The sequence below is a fragment of the Oryzias latipes genome, chromosome 15, assembly GCF_053564925.1.
Source record: "Oryzias latipes strain Hd-rR chromosome 15, Olatipes_Hd-rR_3.1".
In the NCBI taxonomy this organism is placed as follows: domain Eukaryota; kingdom Metazoa; phylum Chordata; class Actinopteri; order Beloniformes; family Adrianichthyidae; genus Oryzias; species Oryzias latipes.
In genome coordinates, this window is record NC_136251.1 from 12,963,660 (window position 1) to 12,980,012 (window position 16,353).

Genomic DNA, 16,353 nt, shown 5'->3' on the forward strand with positions numbered 1-16,353 from the left:
GTCAGATTGGTCCGAGTTGGTCTGTCATTGTTTCATGGGCAACCACTCTCACCAATCACTTGAAAGCAGGCTACAAAACAACCTTTAAAACGTTAGATGTGAGACTTTCACTGAGGCATCTGATTTGTCAGTTTATTCCTTGAAAAACTTGCTCAAGAGAAGCAAATTATCATTTTAAATTATCATTGAAAAAAGGACGTGTGCTATCTTAGATGACCCCACCCTTCCATTGACGTGTTCTCCCTACCATGACAAAGGTGGATAAAGGTGGAAAGATTTCATGTAATCCATAGACACCAGTGAAGATCACAAATCATTGAAGAAAAAAGGTTCAGAGCACTGTCTAGTGGGTCTAGATGACCCAACTCCCAATGTTAAAGTGCCTAGGATAGCACAAGGGTTAAAATATCAAGAACATGTTATAAAAAGGTATCAGAGCAAGAATAGTTATTCTGACCAACAGAATGAATGAGAAACAGCTGCTTATTTCTCTATAGAAGTCTCTTGAATTTTGGCTTCTTCACTACAAATGTTTATTTTACTCTATTGTCTGAAATAAAATAATACTGTTTAAATGACGCACAGTTACCTTTCAAACCAAACTCATTAGAAACCCACTAGGCATGGACACATCTATTAGATCTAAAACTAAATCATTGCTATATCAAAGCTATAGACAAGCATCATGCATCTGATAGACATTAATTCATAGAGGTCTAGTAAACATCGTTGTTTAGAGCTCTAGTAGATGACATTCTCACTGCTAACTGCATCACAGTGTCCCAAAGGGGATTCAGCGGCTTCTAAAGATGAATTTAAAATGGCAGTCTCTATTTTTTTCAACTAGTATGTTTTTAACCCTTGTGCTATCTTAGATAACCCCACCCTTGCATTGACGTGTTCTCCACCATGACAAAGGTGGATAAAGGTGGAAAGATTTAATGTAATCCATGGACACCAGTGAAGATCACAAATCATTGAAGAAAAAAGGTTCAGCGCACTGTCTAGTGGGTCTAGATGACCCAACTCCCAATGCTAAAATGCCTAGGATAGCACAAGGGTTAAAAACGTTTTCTAATAGAAGTCAAAAATATACAAAGATTAGATGTCTTCAAGTAGGTGTAGTAGGCCTCTCCTCTTGTTACTAATTTCACCTGAGTGAATGCTATAGAAAACCCAACCTTGCTATAAATGTCATGTTTGGTTTAATACAAGCACTTCCTGGCATCTGGGATTTTGGAGATCTTATAGTAAAACTAAACAAAAACAGTTTCATTCATAATTGCAAACAGGACAATTTCTTGCCTTATTCAGTGTTGCACCTTTTTAAGCAAAATATTTTAGCTTAAAAAGCAGGAGCATTTTTCATAGAAATCGGCATCTTTTGTGATTTAAAATAAATGAAATTTAGTTAAAAGAATGACATCCATTCCATTCTCTGTGATTTAACTTTTAAAAAACAGATCCATTTGAATATTTAACACTTCATCGTTTTTAGAGGTTTTCTGGCTGCAGCAGAGTTGGAAATAGTTTCTCTGTGGCTCTTCAGTAATTGGCAGACAAACGGCTTAAAGAGCACGGAGGTTAAGTGAAATCCAGTTTTAGAGCGTCTGGAGGAGGAGGGAACACCCTCCTGACATAGAAAGCCTCTGACTCCTCCCCAAACTATCCATTCATCTTCATCTTTAATATAACCTGTCATTAGATTATAAAGACAAAATGAAATATATCTGTAAAATCTATAAAACTGAACAGTGATCTGTACAATATGGTATGAACTGGTTTATTATGTCTTTTTATTTTGGGATAGATTTTTTGTGCATCCTCTGGTTGTTGGTGCTTAAATAATATTATATAAAAGACCAAGTGCTTGTTGTGACTGACCCTCTTAGTTCAATTCTCGGACAACTTTCAGTCCGTCTCCTTGGCCGAGCACCGTTTTATGTCCGATAATGGGTGCCGCGCTGCGCTGTCACGCGCAGCCTCCACCGGTCCGTTACTGTGATGCTGCGCAGCGGCGGGGACGCGCAATTACGCAATTCCCCCCCGCCTGTCCCGAGACCATAAACGGATCAGCGTCTGCCAGCCTCTCCGGTCCTGAAGCCGACCTGACAGCCGCCAGCTCCCCAGGTACAACGCACTTCATCAGGTCACGCGTGGGGGTGGGGTGGGGTGGTGGTAGGGTGTGTTCGCGCTCTATTCAGAATCCTCGGCGGTGCGGAGTTTGTGGCGGGACCTGCGGTTGTTGTGACTGGGGTGCAGGGGACAGACGCTCAGTCGGTGGAGTTGACGCGCATCCAGGCGTCAGTGCGGCTCGAACATGGCGCAGGCTCCTAAATCCCTCAGTTTTAGTTGGACTGCAGAAGGTCGCGCGGCATTTACACGCAGTTTGGTCACGTTTGAGCACAGAGGCGCACTGCGGCAGCCGCGGTGACGTGACGCGGTTCACCTGAACAGGTCTGCCCGGGATCATGAATGACAATGTGTGTGTGGTGGTGGTGGTGGTGGTGGTGGGGGGGGGGGTTGGATTACAGCAGCAGCCCTCCCGCCTGCTCCAACCTGAAGGCAGATGATGACATGAATGTTTTAGAGCAGCAGCGGCCTCCGCAGTGCACGCGCGCGTCCTCGCGGTCAGCAGAACTCTGGACAGAGTTCTGGAGTCTGCACAAACCTGCAGCAGAGCACTGCAGAGGCAGAGAAATGGCTGCTTCACTGTCAAAATGGAGGAGAGCTGAGAGTCTGAAGCATCAGCCATGTTGTCTGGGTGTGTTGATGCTTGGGGGGTGGGGTGGGGGGATGAGAGCAGGGGCGTGGATGGTTTGAGGATTTCAGGACAGTGTTTACTTCAGGAGCATCTTTTCTGCGTGTGTCTGCAGCTGCTTGGCACCTAGTTAAAAACTGTCTGTCTTTGCAGACTCCCCATCAAGTCCAGTCCGAGTTCTGCCACCATGGGAAAGGAGAAACTCCACATCAACATAGTCGTGATCGGACACGTCGACTCTGGCAAATCGACCACCACAGGCCACCTCATCTACAAGTGTGGTGGCATCGATAAGAGAACTATTGAGAAGTTTGAGAAGGAAGCTGCCGAGGTAAGGGTTTGAAGGGTACACACACACACACACACACACACACACACACACACACACACACAGGACCACTACGACAAGAACGCTCACAAAACCGCCACACTTGTCACTCCTCAGATGGGGAAGGGGTCGTTCAAGTACGCTTGGGTGTTGGACAAGCTGAAGGCGGAGAGGGAGCGCGGCATCACCATCGACATCTCTCTGTGGAAGTTTGAGACCAGCAAGTATTATGTGACCATCATTGATGCGCCAGGCCACAGGGACTTCATCAAGAACATGATCACCGGGACCTCCCAGGTCTGTAGCGTACTCTGTCTCTGTCCTAGCACTGCATAGAGCAGGGATGGGGACTAGGGCCTTGGGCTTGAGTTGCACTGAAGTCCCACATCCAGAGGCTTTAGAACTGAACCCAAAGACTTTAGGCTTAAGGTCGGGGACTTGTGAGACTTTATTTAATTCTTATTTTCAGAATATCACTGCCACATGTAAAATAACAGCTCCCTTTAGCTTTGCATGGGGCACATGCAGAAACATAAACGACCCGTTTATGAGTCGACACAAGTCTTTAAAAGTAGTATAATAACCGATTTTAACCATGACTTCTCAGACGCAAGACTTGCACCTAAATTCAAGGACTTCAGAATTGACTTCCAAAAAAGACTTGTGTTCATTGACACAGATGTTTCAGCATTTCAATTCAGAGAGATATTAATGTGAGTTGAGATTTATTTGTGTTACAGAAAAATGAGCATGAATTTAGTCCATAATTTTAGGACTTTAGGCTTTGGGTCGATGATGTCTTGTGTAGTTGAGATGAACTCTGACCGTAGACTTACAAACTCTAGAGGCCAGACGCTGATAGTGGTTAGAGGCCAGACCAAAGTATTGTTCTAGGGGGAGAACGGGGTCGAGGAGGGATAGCAAACCATCTAGAATGCAGAGGAAGAACACCATTTATGAATTTAAAGGCAAAAACAATTGTGATTGGCTGTGAAGAAGATTGTATATTTAGCTATTGGTTCAAAGTGAACGCCTTATTGAAAGCAGTGTGCAGAGTGGTGTAACAACCCAGCGTACCTGTAAGCGAGGTAGATGTTTCTATATTTAAAATTGTGTCAAAGCTTTAATGCAGCAGGTAAAACTTGTACGACTGTGCTGTATTCAGGCCGATTGTGCCGTCTTAATCGTGGCGGCAGGCGTCGGCGAGTTCGAGGCTGGCATTTCCAAGAACGGACAGACCCGTGAGCATGCCCTCCTGGCTTACACTCTTGGGGTGAAGCAGCTCATTGTGGGCATCAACAAGATGGACTCCACAGAGCCAAACTACAGCCAGAAGCGCTACGAAGAGATTGTGAAGGAAGTGAGCACCTACATCAAGAAGATCGGCTACAATCCAGACACCGTAGCCTTTGTGCCCATTTCTGGCTGGAATGGAGACAACATGCTTGAGCCAAGTCCCAATGTAAGAGACACACACAGCACAACTACATTAATACCAGAGGTCATAATTTGTTAACATTAAACTGAATAAAGGACCAACAATAAAATTAACTCTAAGAACATTCACGAACTGTTTCACCAGTTTATTTATGGAAATTTAATAGCATCTGGATGGCTCAGTTGGCTGCGTGTTTGACTGGCCCGTGGGAAACCAGGGTTTGATTTTCAGGGAGCGTGATAATCTTCATCCAGTGTGGGTCCTTAGGCAAGTCTCTTTGTGCTACTGCCTAACTACAGTATATAGCCTCAAGGGGGCCAAAATCTGTCTCCCTGTGCCAGTCCCCAGCTGGGATAAAATACAAGGTTATGTCAGGCAGGGCATTCAGTGTAAAAATCTCTGCCAAATCACCTGTGTGAATCAGTAGCAGCCTTTACAAGAACAAAAGTAATCGGAATGAACGCCTAATCGGAAGAAAAATTAGTCATGTAAACAAGCCATTCGTAATAATCTGCCCTGATCAGACTCATTCGGATCAAAATTTCTTTCTGATCAAGATTGGTGGGTTATGCCAATCAACTAAATGTTGTTGATCTGATCATTGTGCATGTAAACAGTTAATTCCGATCGTGGGTCACTACTGCTCTGGTTTAGGTCATGCATAGATGGTGCGGCGCTCCAGAGGAGGCTTTGAAGCGCAATCAGGACCGGCCGGCCGCTCCGCGCGAGAAAACCCCGTCTCTGAGCAGATCAGCTTTGTGTTTGCGGGCAGGGGAAGGTGCATTGTTACGAGTGCGCTCCGGTTTGCAGTCCGTCCTGCCGCTCTGCATGAGAGAGCTGCCGAACTCAGGAGAACCGTGTCTCCTGGTAGAACGGTGTCCCCAAGCAGAGGAGAGGCTTTGGGGCGGTGTGTGAGCTAACGGAGGCAGGTTTTCAAAGCAGAAATGCTGCGCAGTCTTTAAAAACCGTGTAAACAATCATGTGGATTTGTGTTACCGGTCGTGTCCAGACAAAATAAAGGCTGATGTTATTTTCACATTTTGAGGTGCTGGCAAAATGCAGATTGCGGCATTGACTGCATGGATTTTATGTTCAAACAAGGCTAAATGTTGTTAGCACATGTTAGCCTACTCCCAACCCTTCTTCCAGCTCTGTTCCACCACAAAAAAGCACTGACCGCACTGATTAAAAATAAAATGATGAGCGACCAGCCGCTTCATAATAATCATAACAATAATAAAAGCATGTGTAGAAGATCGTCTCGCTCTATGTGGCAGCTCGGTTTGTTTACAACGGAACTCCAAATTATTTATTCCGACTGACAGTGTGGCGCATGTAAACATTTGTTATAATCGGATGAAGTTTTTCCGGGCCCATGTACACAGTTCAATTCTAACCCAATCTTTGATCCAATCAAAGACATTTTGCATATAATACCGCGGCTAGTGAAAGCCAATTCGCTGTGGCGACCCCTAAAGGGATATGCAAATGGTGAACAGCAGAATAAAGGTATTACATTGAATACTGCTAAAAATGCTAACACTAAAAAAATAAGTAAGACTTAATAAAAAGTAAACAAAAGGTCTAAATATTGTTGAAAATATAACAAAACTGAAAATCTTAATGGTAAATCTGAATTCTGAATTAAATGGAATTAATAAATGGTTTTAATTAATATCCAACTTAGTATAAAGAAAATAGTATCACAGCAGAAATGTGCAGAATATTGATTGCCAAATATTCCATGGCAAATTTATCACATTTAAAAGGAGCAAAGCAGAAAATAGGAGGTGAATAATGTGTAACATTGCCATGAACACCAAAGTAAATTGTTAAATGCTAAATCAATTGTTTAAGTGGCAGTAAAGAAAAAAAAACATGTAAATAATTCATATTTAGGAACAATGTTTAAGATATTGTCCAATTAAAAAAAATGTATAACTAAAGATTTAGCTGAAAACTTCTAGGATACGTTGACTCATCGTCAAAATTTTATATCAGCTTCTTCAAAGGGAGATTAGTAATTCAAATCAATGGAAAACCTGCCTCGTGGCGCATAAGTTAAAAGTAACTGATGTCTAAAATAACTCAATAATGCTAAGATTCATGCAAAAATGCTAACCAAATATTAAATGAGAAATACTTATACAACGAAAACAGCTGAGATGGAAATGCATGCAACAAGAGGTTCTGCGATCCCTATTGAGCATTAGGTGCAGTGTGACAGTCTAGCATTTCAAGAATCACATTCTTTGGGAAAGTATTCAAGTCGCATCAATCTATCTGGAACTCAGACTTGGCCTGTGACTTGCTGATGATGTGATCGGCAGGTGGAGTCCAAGACCAACATGCTGGAGAAGCTGATTGTTCACCTTCTAAGAAATTTTTCTTATTTTCATCAGGACAATGATAAAAAAAGGTCCTCTAATTTTATTAATTTTTCCCTCCACTTACTAATGAGGGACACCAAGTCATCAAACTGGGTCACAGACGGAAGTACCGCTGAAAGCTGCAGTCATTCAGCGGCAGCTCCTGCAGTAGATTGTGAACATCCCCGTACTGGGAGAATCTCTGAAGGATCTCGTGAGCCCAGACATGGAGACGTGATTACCAATGCTTTTGTGAAGCTTTTTAAAATAAACCACTCGCCACAAAGACAGCTTCTTCCCCTGAGCTGTCACTCTGATGAACTCCTGACCACTCAAAAACACTGAACAAAACCACAGAAACTAGCAAACCAGAACTACTGTTGCATTTTTACTTAGTTATTTTTTTATTTTGTTATTTTAATTTATTCCTATATCTAGACATAGACATATCTACCTTATATTACTTTCTTTTTTATTATTTATCCTTTTTTTTTGTCTTACTCCTTTACACTTTTTTTTTTTACACAAGACACTGAAGCCAAATTCCTTGTACATTCAATTCAATTCAATTTTATTTGTATAGCCCAAATTCACATATGTCGTCTTGATGGGCTTCGTACGGTGGCCCTGAAGTGCAAAGCATTCAACAAATCACTCGATACAAAAACATTTTTAAGATCACAACAACAATTAAAAAAAAAAAAAAAAATTTAAAAAGCAGCATTACATTTTAGAAAACAAAACAAAATTTCAGAAACCAAAACTTGAAAAACAAAAATGACAAAAAAAAAACATTTCAGAAAACAAAATTAATTTCCAGGAAAAAAAGAAATATTAAAAAATGAAAACATTTCAGAAAAAAAAAAAAAAAATTCCAGAAAAAAAATGAAATATTAAAAAATGAAAAACATTTCAGAACACAATGAATTTCCAGAAAACAAAACGAAATCTTCAAAAATGAAAAACATTTCCAAACCGGAAGAGGCAGGTACTATGGGACAACGCTGATTGGATGAGGATTTTTGTCAATCATTTGAACTGAAAAGTATTTTAAATGAAGCGATGACGGATTTTATCGTCCAAACAACAATGTACTATAATAATCCACGAATTTCCCATTTATATATCAAATAAAAAATGCAGCAAACTGTTAATGAACTTTAAAATTATTTTTTTAACATTTCGCCTGACACACGGTCACCCGGAAGTAGTTTGTGAGCACTTTTACTTTGAACGCTGTGCGCTAATGTCTACGGCTGCGAGGTTCATGCTGTCAATCATCTTTAGGTAAGAATCAATTCTGTGATCTTTTCTTTTGTCAGTCACATGTCTCTAAGGATGTTAATTTTAGGATGTTAAAGTGCTGCTTTGAAAAGATAATTTCTTTATCTTGCGCATGCGCAAAAGGAACCCGATGGAGACGAACCGTCTTCACACGATAGCCGTTCCCGTTTTCGGTGACAACATGAGAGAAAAAGCTCCGAGCCAGCCTGATTCTGTGATTTATACAGTAATTACAGTAATTATATGGCATCAGTGTTGCTAAAAATCGACTTTAAGACTGAAATCAGTAAACAAGTTCTTATGGGAAATAATATTTAAGTGCATTGTATATTTTAGAACCATGCATATACACATATACTGAAACTTAAAAATGAACTTTAAAGTTTATAAAATACTTAATTGAATTAACATGTGATATTTCTGCAGGTGAAGTTTCTCAAAGCGAAGTTCCAGAAAGGTTTGTGCTGCAGAAGAACAGATGGCAGCTGAATACAACAAGACTAAAGTCATTCATATCATTGTGCAGTGTACAGGCAAGTCACCAGGATTTATGTGAAATGTAATCAATAAATATTATTTAACCTTAATATCTATTTTTTTTTTTTAAATTGCAGGTCCTTTAAAAAAACGTCTTTAACCTGCTGCATAAGCCTGATTAGTTGTAAATGATGCAGTGGGGAGTGAAAAACGAAGCACAATTCCTGGCTTTAGCGTCGGGCTGATGATCTGGAAATCACATCTGAGGAATCGCATCAAACACTTGTTCAACTCCAAACAACTTAATAATCCTTTAAGCAAAACTCCAGTTTAAAATGTTCATATTAGACTTGCTTCATTTAGGAGCTTTTCCATGTTTACCATTTTAGGTTTTAAAGCTTTATTAACAATGTTGATGTTTGATTTTCAAAGCTGTTGTTTAGAAATGTTTCTTTGTCAATGAAAAAACTGAATGCTGACATGAGGATTGTAATAATGGATATGAAAATAAACAAATTTGTTTCATAGCAATGCAGTATATTTATTGAAAACTTAACATGAATACGTTATTCAAAAACAGAAACAAAGAAACAGTTGTGGATTTTCCTTTATGGGCTTCTTCATGCAGTCAATCAAATGTTGCGCTTACAATCAGCATTTACTCAGCGTACCTGTCAGTCACATTTATTAGAGGAAAAAATGCATCTGGGAAAAGTCTGTTTGTGCTTAACTATATCAAAAAGAGTCATGTCAGGGAAGTTTTGTCCACATTGCTGCTCAGCATCACATCCAGAGGAAGATGCACAAGTAAGGGGACCCCAGTTCCTGCTCGTACATGCTTGCAGCTTCCTCTGCACTGGACTCCAGCTCCATTGAAATCCCTGACAGAAATAAATTAATAAATTAAAAATCCCTGACAGAAAAACATCAGCTGCCGTTCATCTTTCATTCAGGAAAAAGTTGAGTTCATCAAAATGAGGAGAAAATGGGTTAAACCAGAAATTCATTAGGGAGGGGTCAAAACACCAAACTCAGAATAAAATACATTATTTCAGTCTTATAAAAAATACATTCTAAAACAATTTGGTATTCTTCCTCTGCCTGAAAGACTAAAACGTTTTTTTTAAAGATTTATTTTACACTACAGACTTTGCCACCGTTAGTTACACACCTGTACATGTCTGATGATGTGCACATCCAGTCATTTACTGTCATGTTTCTGTGCACTGACACACTCTAAAGTCACAGATCTTAATAGTGTGAATAAGAAGCATTCATAAATGTTATTCTGAGACACAAACTGCTGCAGTTTACCTGACAGCTTTGCTGATTTATGCGGCTGGTTCACCTGTCTGAGAATCCTGCCCACGTGACCCCCCCCCCCCCCCTCTCCAGGTGATGAGGTAACCTGTCATTAACGTATGACTGAAGGATCTTGGATCTGTCTGTAAACACCCACCTAGAAATCACGTTTAACGCTACATTTATTAGATCAAACAAATGTGCCTCCATACCTTATCAGTGGATGGCGGGACTGCATTTCCTGATGTGCGCCGTCTTTAACACCCGTTTCTTCGCAGCTGCTGCTTCAGACAGAATCCTCTCACAGACATTTCGAAACAGTTGTAAACCTGGTTGGTGTTGATATTTCTGGGTGCGTTCTGTCATCACATCCGCTAAATATTCAAAGATTAAAGTTTATGTTAACGTTTTACCGTCCCTTTCTTTGTTTACCTGCAGAACGGACGTCATCCACACAAACTACTTCCGGGTGACCGTTCTGCTTCAGACGAAATATTCAAAAAATAATTTAAACCTTCATTATCTGTTTGCTGCATTTTTGATTTAATATGTAAATGGGAAATACGGGAATATCATGGTACATTGTTGTTTGGACGATAAAATCCGTCGTCGCTTCATTTAAAATACTTTTCAGTTCAAATGATTGACAAACATCATCATCCAATCAGCGTTGTCCCATAGTACCTGCTTCTTCCGGTTTGGAAATGTTTTTCATTTTTGAAGATTTCGTTTTGTTTTCTGGAAATTCATTCTGTGTTCTGAAATGTTTTTCATTTTTAATATTTCATTTTTTTTCTGAAATGTTTTTCATTTTTTAATATTTCATTTTGTTTTTCTGAAATGTTTTCATTTTTTTTATTTCATTTTGTTTTCTGGAAATTAATTTTTTTTCTGAAATGTTTTCATTTTGTAATATTTCTTTTTTTTTCTGGAAATTAATTTTGTTTTCTGAAATCTTTTTTTCTTTTTTTTCTTTTTTATGTTTTGGTTTCTGAAATTTTGTTTTGTTTTCTAAAATGTAATACGCTTTTTAAATTGTTGCTGTGATCTTAAAAATGTTTTGTATCGAGTGATTTGTTGAATGGTTTGCACTTCAGGGCCACCGTAGCTTCGTATCGGTAATTGACAAAGTTAAACATAAAATCAAAAGGATCATGAATACATAGAATTCAAGAGTAAAATACTAAATTGAACTAACAAACTGACTAAACTAAACTGGACATCCCTGCCCTTAGACCCCCCTTCGTGGTAAGGAAAAACTCCCAAAAAAACTGGATTCCGGAAAAAATGAAGAAACCTCAGGGGTGCCCACATGAAGGAGGGATCCTACCCCAGGACGGACAGGCGATTTACCAGAACTCATAGGGAAGAACTAACTTATCTATCTCTACAACTACATATTTAAAGTCCAGCAGACGAGCTTCCTCCATCCGGAGTTGGGGGGACAGTCGGGGGCACGAGTTGAGCCGGAGACAGGATCCACAGCCAGGTGTGGTACATGCACTGTACTTGGCCAATAAAGCTGATTCTGATAAATAAACCTGACCTCTCAGAATCATCTGTGTAAATCTGTATATACAAATTATTCAGACAATGCCTTCATGTAGCAATGGGGCTAAAAGGTTTTGAGAGTAAGTAGCTCCTCCTACATGGGTCTGTAACGTCAAGTTTATGAACACATTTCTGGACGTCAACCAGCTAATCTTGACGCGTGTCAAAAGTCAAGGCGGACACGATTCGCGCTTGGTGTGAACCCAATAATAAAAAGGGTCAAACTAATAGCTTGGCTGCCACATGTTTATAACATCTGTAGAAAAAAGTTGCAAACTCAAAAACACTTTAACTCTGTTTAACAAACATTGCACTTCGCAGTTCTAAAAATGGATAATTGAACAGATAGTGAATAACAACAGAGAGAAAAAGGAGCAATATGTGCTCAACACTCCTGCACAACCAAAGGGAGTCCTACAAATGCTGGTAAAGAATAAAGTTGCTGTGCCAACTGACAAAATAATTAACGCTTGGAACTGTAAACCTGTGTGAAGATCAGTTAAATTACGGAAATATCAGCTGACAGGAAGGATAACAATTTTTTTTATTGCATCAATCACCAGTTTAGGTAAAAACAAAACAAAAACCACTCATCTCAACAGTTTTCAGACACTCCTAAATGTTAAATGCCTTCCAGATGACCTGGTTTAAAGGATGGAAGATCAATAGGAAGGAAGGTAACGCATCGGGCACCACACTGCTGGAAGCTCTGGACGCCATCCAGCCCCCGACTCGTCCAACAGACAAACCTCTACGCCTTCCCTTGCAGGATGTCTACAAAATTGGAGGTGTGTCATGTACTTTGGTCTCTTCAGTGAAAACGCAGATTTTTCAGGAGAGGACTGCAATAACTGTCTCTGATGATACGTCCCATCCTCAGGTATTGGAACAGTCCCTGTAGGTCGCGTGGAAACTGGGGTACTAAAACCTGGCATGGTTGTGACCTTTGCCCCAGTCAACGTGACCACTGAAGTGAAGTCTGTGGAGATGCACCATGAGGCTCTAACCGAGGCTCTTCCTGGAGACAATGTGGGCTTTAATGTCAAGAATGTGTCAGTCAAAGATATACGCCGTGGGAATGTGGCTGGCGACAGCAAGAATGACCCCCCGCAGGAAGCTGCCAACTTCACTGCTCAGGTACACGTTACATCAAACCTAAATGATGGAAACTATGCTCCTCACAGAACAGAAGAGCTTCTCTGTCTTAGGTGAAAATGTTTCATAGTCAGACGTATTTTGGATTAACTTGCTGGAAGGAAATGTTCCTAAATGGGCCACTGCAGTAACTGCTGCTCCAGTTTAATAGGATGAGGAGTCAAATGCTACGTTTACGCGCATTTAAGAACATGTGTTTAGCACATGGTGTTCACACTGGACTGTTGCTGCCTCATAGTAGCTCATTTCCATCACCTACAATTGAAAGAGGCTTGGTACGTCACTCTAAACTCTGCGTGATACAATTCTTGTGGGGCACAAACCACAATTATTAATTTCTTCTTCATGATTGATTTACATATGGTTGGCACTTCCGGGATTTAAAAAGGGACACCATCCATACGTCAAAAATCCAAGTCCCTGAATGGTCCAAGTTTGACCTGGTTTAACTTAACCGTGCATTCAATGGTTTTCAGTACTTGGAGATCTTAAAAATGTGCATAGCTATGTGTAAACGAGATAGTTTTGAACGCAGAAGCCAGAAATGCGCAAAGATGTACGAAAGTTCGGACACACCTTCTCATTAAAATGAATGGGAAGGTGTGTCCAAACTTTTGGTTTGTACGGTACGTTTACATAGACTTTTCCTTGAAAGTGTCCACTTGAACGCACGTTGCAATGGCCGGTGTGAAGATAGCTAAACAGGAAGTCTGTTGTCTTTGTTTTTTGCAGGTGATCATTCTCAACCACCCGGGCCAGATTAGTGCAGGCTACGCTCCTGTGCTAGACTGTCACACTGCTCACATTGCCTGCAAGTTTGCAGAGCTGAAGGAAAAAATTGATCGTCGCTCAGGGAAGAAGCTAGAGGACAACCCCAAGTCTCTCAAGTCAGGAGATGCCGCCATCGTAGACATGATTCCTGGGAAGCCCATGTGTGTTGAGAGCTTCTCCGAGTACCCTCCACTGGGTAAGCCAGAACTAAAAAACTGAGCAATTTAAGACTGAAACTGACACCAAATTCTGCAAAATTTCCCCATAGGTCGTTTTGCGGTTCGCGACATGCGCCAGACCGTTGCCGTTGGTGTGATAAAGGGGGTGGAGAAGAAAGTCTCCACCACTGGTAAGGTCACCAAGTCTGCTCAGAAGGCCCAGAGGAACAAATGAATGTTGTGCTGCTCTGCCGACCACAAGGTCTCCCAAGGCAGGACATCCATTATCCAACTCCATCCAACCACTGGTCGCTTCAAGCTAATAATCAAAGACTGGTTAATCATCACAATGCATCGCAAAAGCATCCGAAGGAAAGAAATCATATAGGTCCTTAGATGTTGAGGAGAAACTCCTCACTCCACTGTTAGATCATCATTATGTACAATGTGATACAAGATAAAAGCTGCTTCCACTCATTGGTTTGGTTCAGTATAACCCTCTGTGATGTTGACAATCTCATTCTAGCTCTCTGGAGCAATGCTCCTGTTCTTGTTACATGTTGTCCTGCTGTGAATGTTTGCAGTAATTTAGTGCTCTGTAGGAGCCAGTGATGAAAAGACCAAACTGTACTCTTCAGAGCTGTGGATTAGTGTCGTGTTTAAGCTTTAAAAACCACTTGAAACAAAAGGTCAGACTTTGTCCTCCTTCAGGACTCAGAATAGACTACCTGATGATTCTTTGAGCACTTTGATTGGCATTTTGCTAACTTCGCACTTTCACCTGAGAACATTGAATTGGTATAAAGCTACTGCACCTTAAGAAATGGCATGAGCCTCTTTGCAACATTAAACATGTTTGAATCTTCACCCAGTTGTGGTTTCTTTCAGTAAATTACAAGAATTTCTCAGGTTTGATTCCTTTGTGTTTCATCCGTCTTCCATCACTTCAAACAAAAGCCAACAAGCTTTTGCTAACGTGAGTGTAAAATTTAAACGCCCTCCTTATCAAAAACAAACTGCAGTCTGGTTTTTCTGATGACTGTAGGTTCAAGGCGGGACTTTGACTAAATTACTAGACGTGCTGCTGTGCATTGAATCTTTGTCCTGAACTCAAGTACAATTTAATCTCTGGCCACGGCCAGATTGAGAACTCTCCCTTTAAGACATTTTGTAACAAACAGAATTCACATTTTTATTTAGTCCATCCAGCGAGTCTTCCAGGCCCACCAGCAGCAAAACAGCCCTGACCATAACACTGCCACCACTATTAATGACTTTTAGGATCTTTTTAATGCAGTGTCTGCAGATTAAAGTTAGTAAAATTTATGCTCCTTACACCATATGAAACTAATTTTAAATCAAGTTTCGGATCACATTTATAGAGGAACAACTTAACTTTAACTCTTTAAAATGTAAGAATGTAAAAATAAAAGTGGAAAGAGAACAACTGGCAAGATTCCTATTTAGGGAAAAAATGCAGTCCTACATAACAGATTTAAAAACTTCACTTTTTATATATTTCAAGTTATTCCTTGTGGGGATCCACAAGCACATTGTGAAAAGTCACTACTGTAAACCAATTTCCAACAGGAAACACATCTTTCATAAAGTTAGACCATAGTCTCATTTTCCCAAGTCATGAGGATCATTCAGATTTTATTTCCTGAATAATCTCAAAGAAGCCTACATGTTTTTGATGATCAGATGATGTCACTGCTTTGAAATGGCCACACAGAACATCTCTGCTTTGTCTTTTTCCGCAATGGAGTCATGAACATTGATTGAGACAGGTCTTTATTAACCAATTGGATGAGATGTTGCTGTGATCGTTTGGGTAAATTTGGTTGCTCCTAGTGTGAATGTAACTCTCACTGAGGTTCTAGCTCAATCTAGACAGCCCCTGTTGGGGTTGCCCAGAGAATATGTCTGCCCAAAATACTGTGAAAAGCTTTCTTCAGAGCTTCAGCAAAGAAGCTTCTGCAGGGCCCACAGTGGACATGTCAGCACTACTTGTGAGCACTGTGCTCATTCTCTTTCTTTTAGCAGCTTGTGCAAGCATGCTGGCTTATGTCTCACTCTCCTCATCCCTCATCTGCTTCAGAGCCTGCATAGATGCACTGACTATTTCTGAAGCACAGCACAGGTCAACAGAATGAGCCTGCAGCATGACATTTGCAGACTTTAAGAAACCCAAAACTTTTAGAAGAAACCGTCCTGTTACAAAGAAATGATGCCTCCTTAACATCATTATTAACCCTGATGCCTCTGAAGATGTCACCAGCAGCAGCTCTGTCCTCTGTAACCTTTTGACAGGATACTCATACTAGCATCCTGTTGCTCCACAAGGCACTAGGTCACATCATGATGGCTTGTCCATATGATCTCCAACAGTCGTTTTAGGGAGGGAACATCATAGTTCTATGACACATAATCACACATTTCACATAATGATGATGAAAAATGAGTGCAGGGATCCTGATAGATCAAAAAAGGTGTTTTCACACATTGCTCTGCTTGCATTAAATGGACCAATGCCAAATGCAGCTGGTGGTTATAGCAGTGGGTATTAGGTACATCTTTCCCTACCTTCTTTTTACAAGAAGCCCTGAACACTACCCTCCTGACCCCAGAATGGACAAAGATCCATCATAGCACCGACTGACAATTTCAGCTGCACTATAACCTGAAGCAGAAAGACGCTAAAGAATTTGGGTGGTAATATAGTCAGCATTTAACTGACTGAGGTCAAGCAGACCAAT

General features: G+C 40.6%; 1 protein-coding gene and 1 long non-coding RNA gene across 3 annotated transcripts; both read left to right on the top strand.

The window, feature by feature from the left end:
- Positions 1-1,989: 1,989 nt before the first annotated feature.
- Positions 1,990-14,461, top strand: eef1a1a (eukaryotic translation elongation factor 1 alpha 1a). 2 transcript variants are annotated; one of them, XM_004076988.4, is made up of 8 exons: positions 1,990-2,130; positions 2,915-3,092; positions 3,207-3,386; positions 4,255-4,551; positions 12,148-12,298; positions 12,391-12,647; positions 13,398-13,632; positions 13,705-14,461. In XM_004076988.4, the coding sequence occupies exons 2-8, from the start codon at positions 2,949-2,951 to the stop codon at positions 13,827-13,829; spliced, it is 1,389 nt and encodes a 462-aa protein (XP_004077036.1). In that variant the 5' UTR covers positions 1,990-2,130; positions 2,915-2,948; the 3' UTR covers positions 13,830-14,461. The 2 variants fall into 2 exon arrangements, with proteins under 2 accessions (XP_004077036.1, XP_011482477.1); XM_011484175.4 differs by lacking the exon at positions 1,990-2,130 and adding an exon at positions 2,286-2,457.
- LOC144984120 (uncharacterized) lies at positions 8,097-8,824 on the top strand. The gene is made up of 3 exons (XR_013647784.1): positions 8,097-8,183; positions 8,607-8,713; positions 8,795-8,824. It is a non-coding gene; the product is annotated as an uncharacterized LOC144984120 (long non-coding RNA).
- Positions 14,462-16,353: the final 1,892 nt, after the last annotated feature.

Excerpts from the sequence above, each read along its gene's own strand:
- eef1a1a (XM_004076988.4), top strand. The coding sequence starts at position 2,949 with ATGGGAAAGGAGAAACTCCACATCAACATAGTCGTGATCGGACACGTC. Across the intron at positions 3,387-4,254 it reads TGATCACCGGGACCTCCCAG|GCCGATTGTGCCGTCTTAAT; the intron begins GTCTGTAGCGTA and ends TGCTGTATTCAG. Across the intron at positions 12,648-13,397 it reads CTGCCAACTTCACTGCTCAG|GTGATCATTCTCAACCACCC; the intron begins GTACACGTTACA and ends TGTTTTTTGCAG.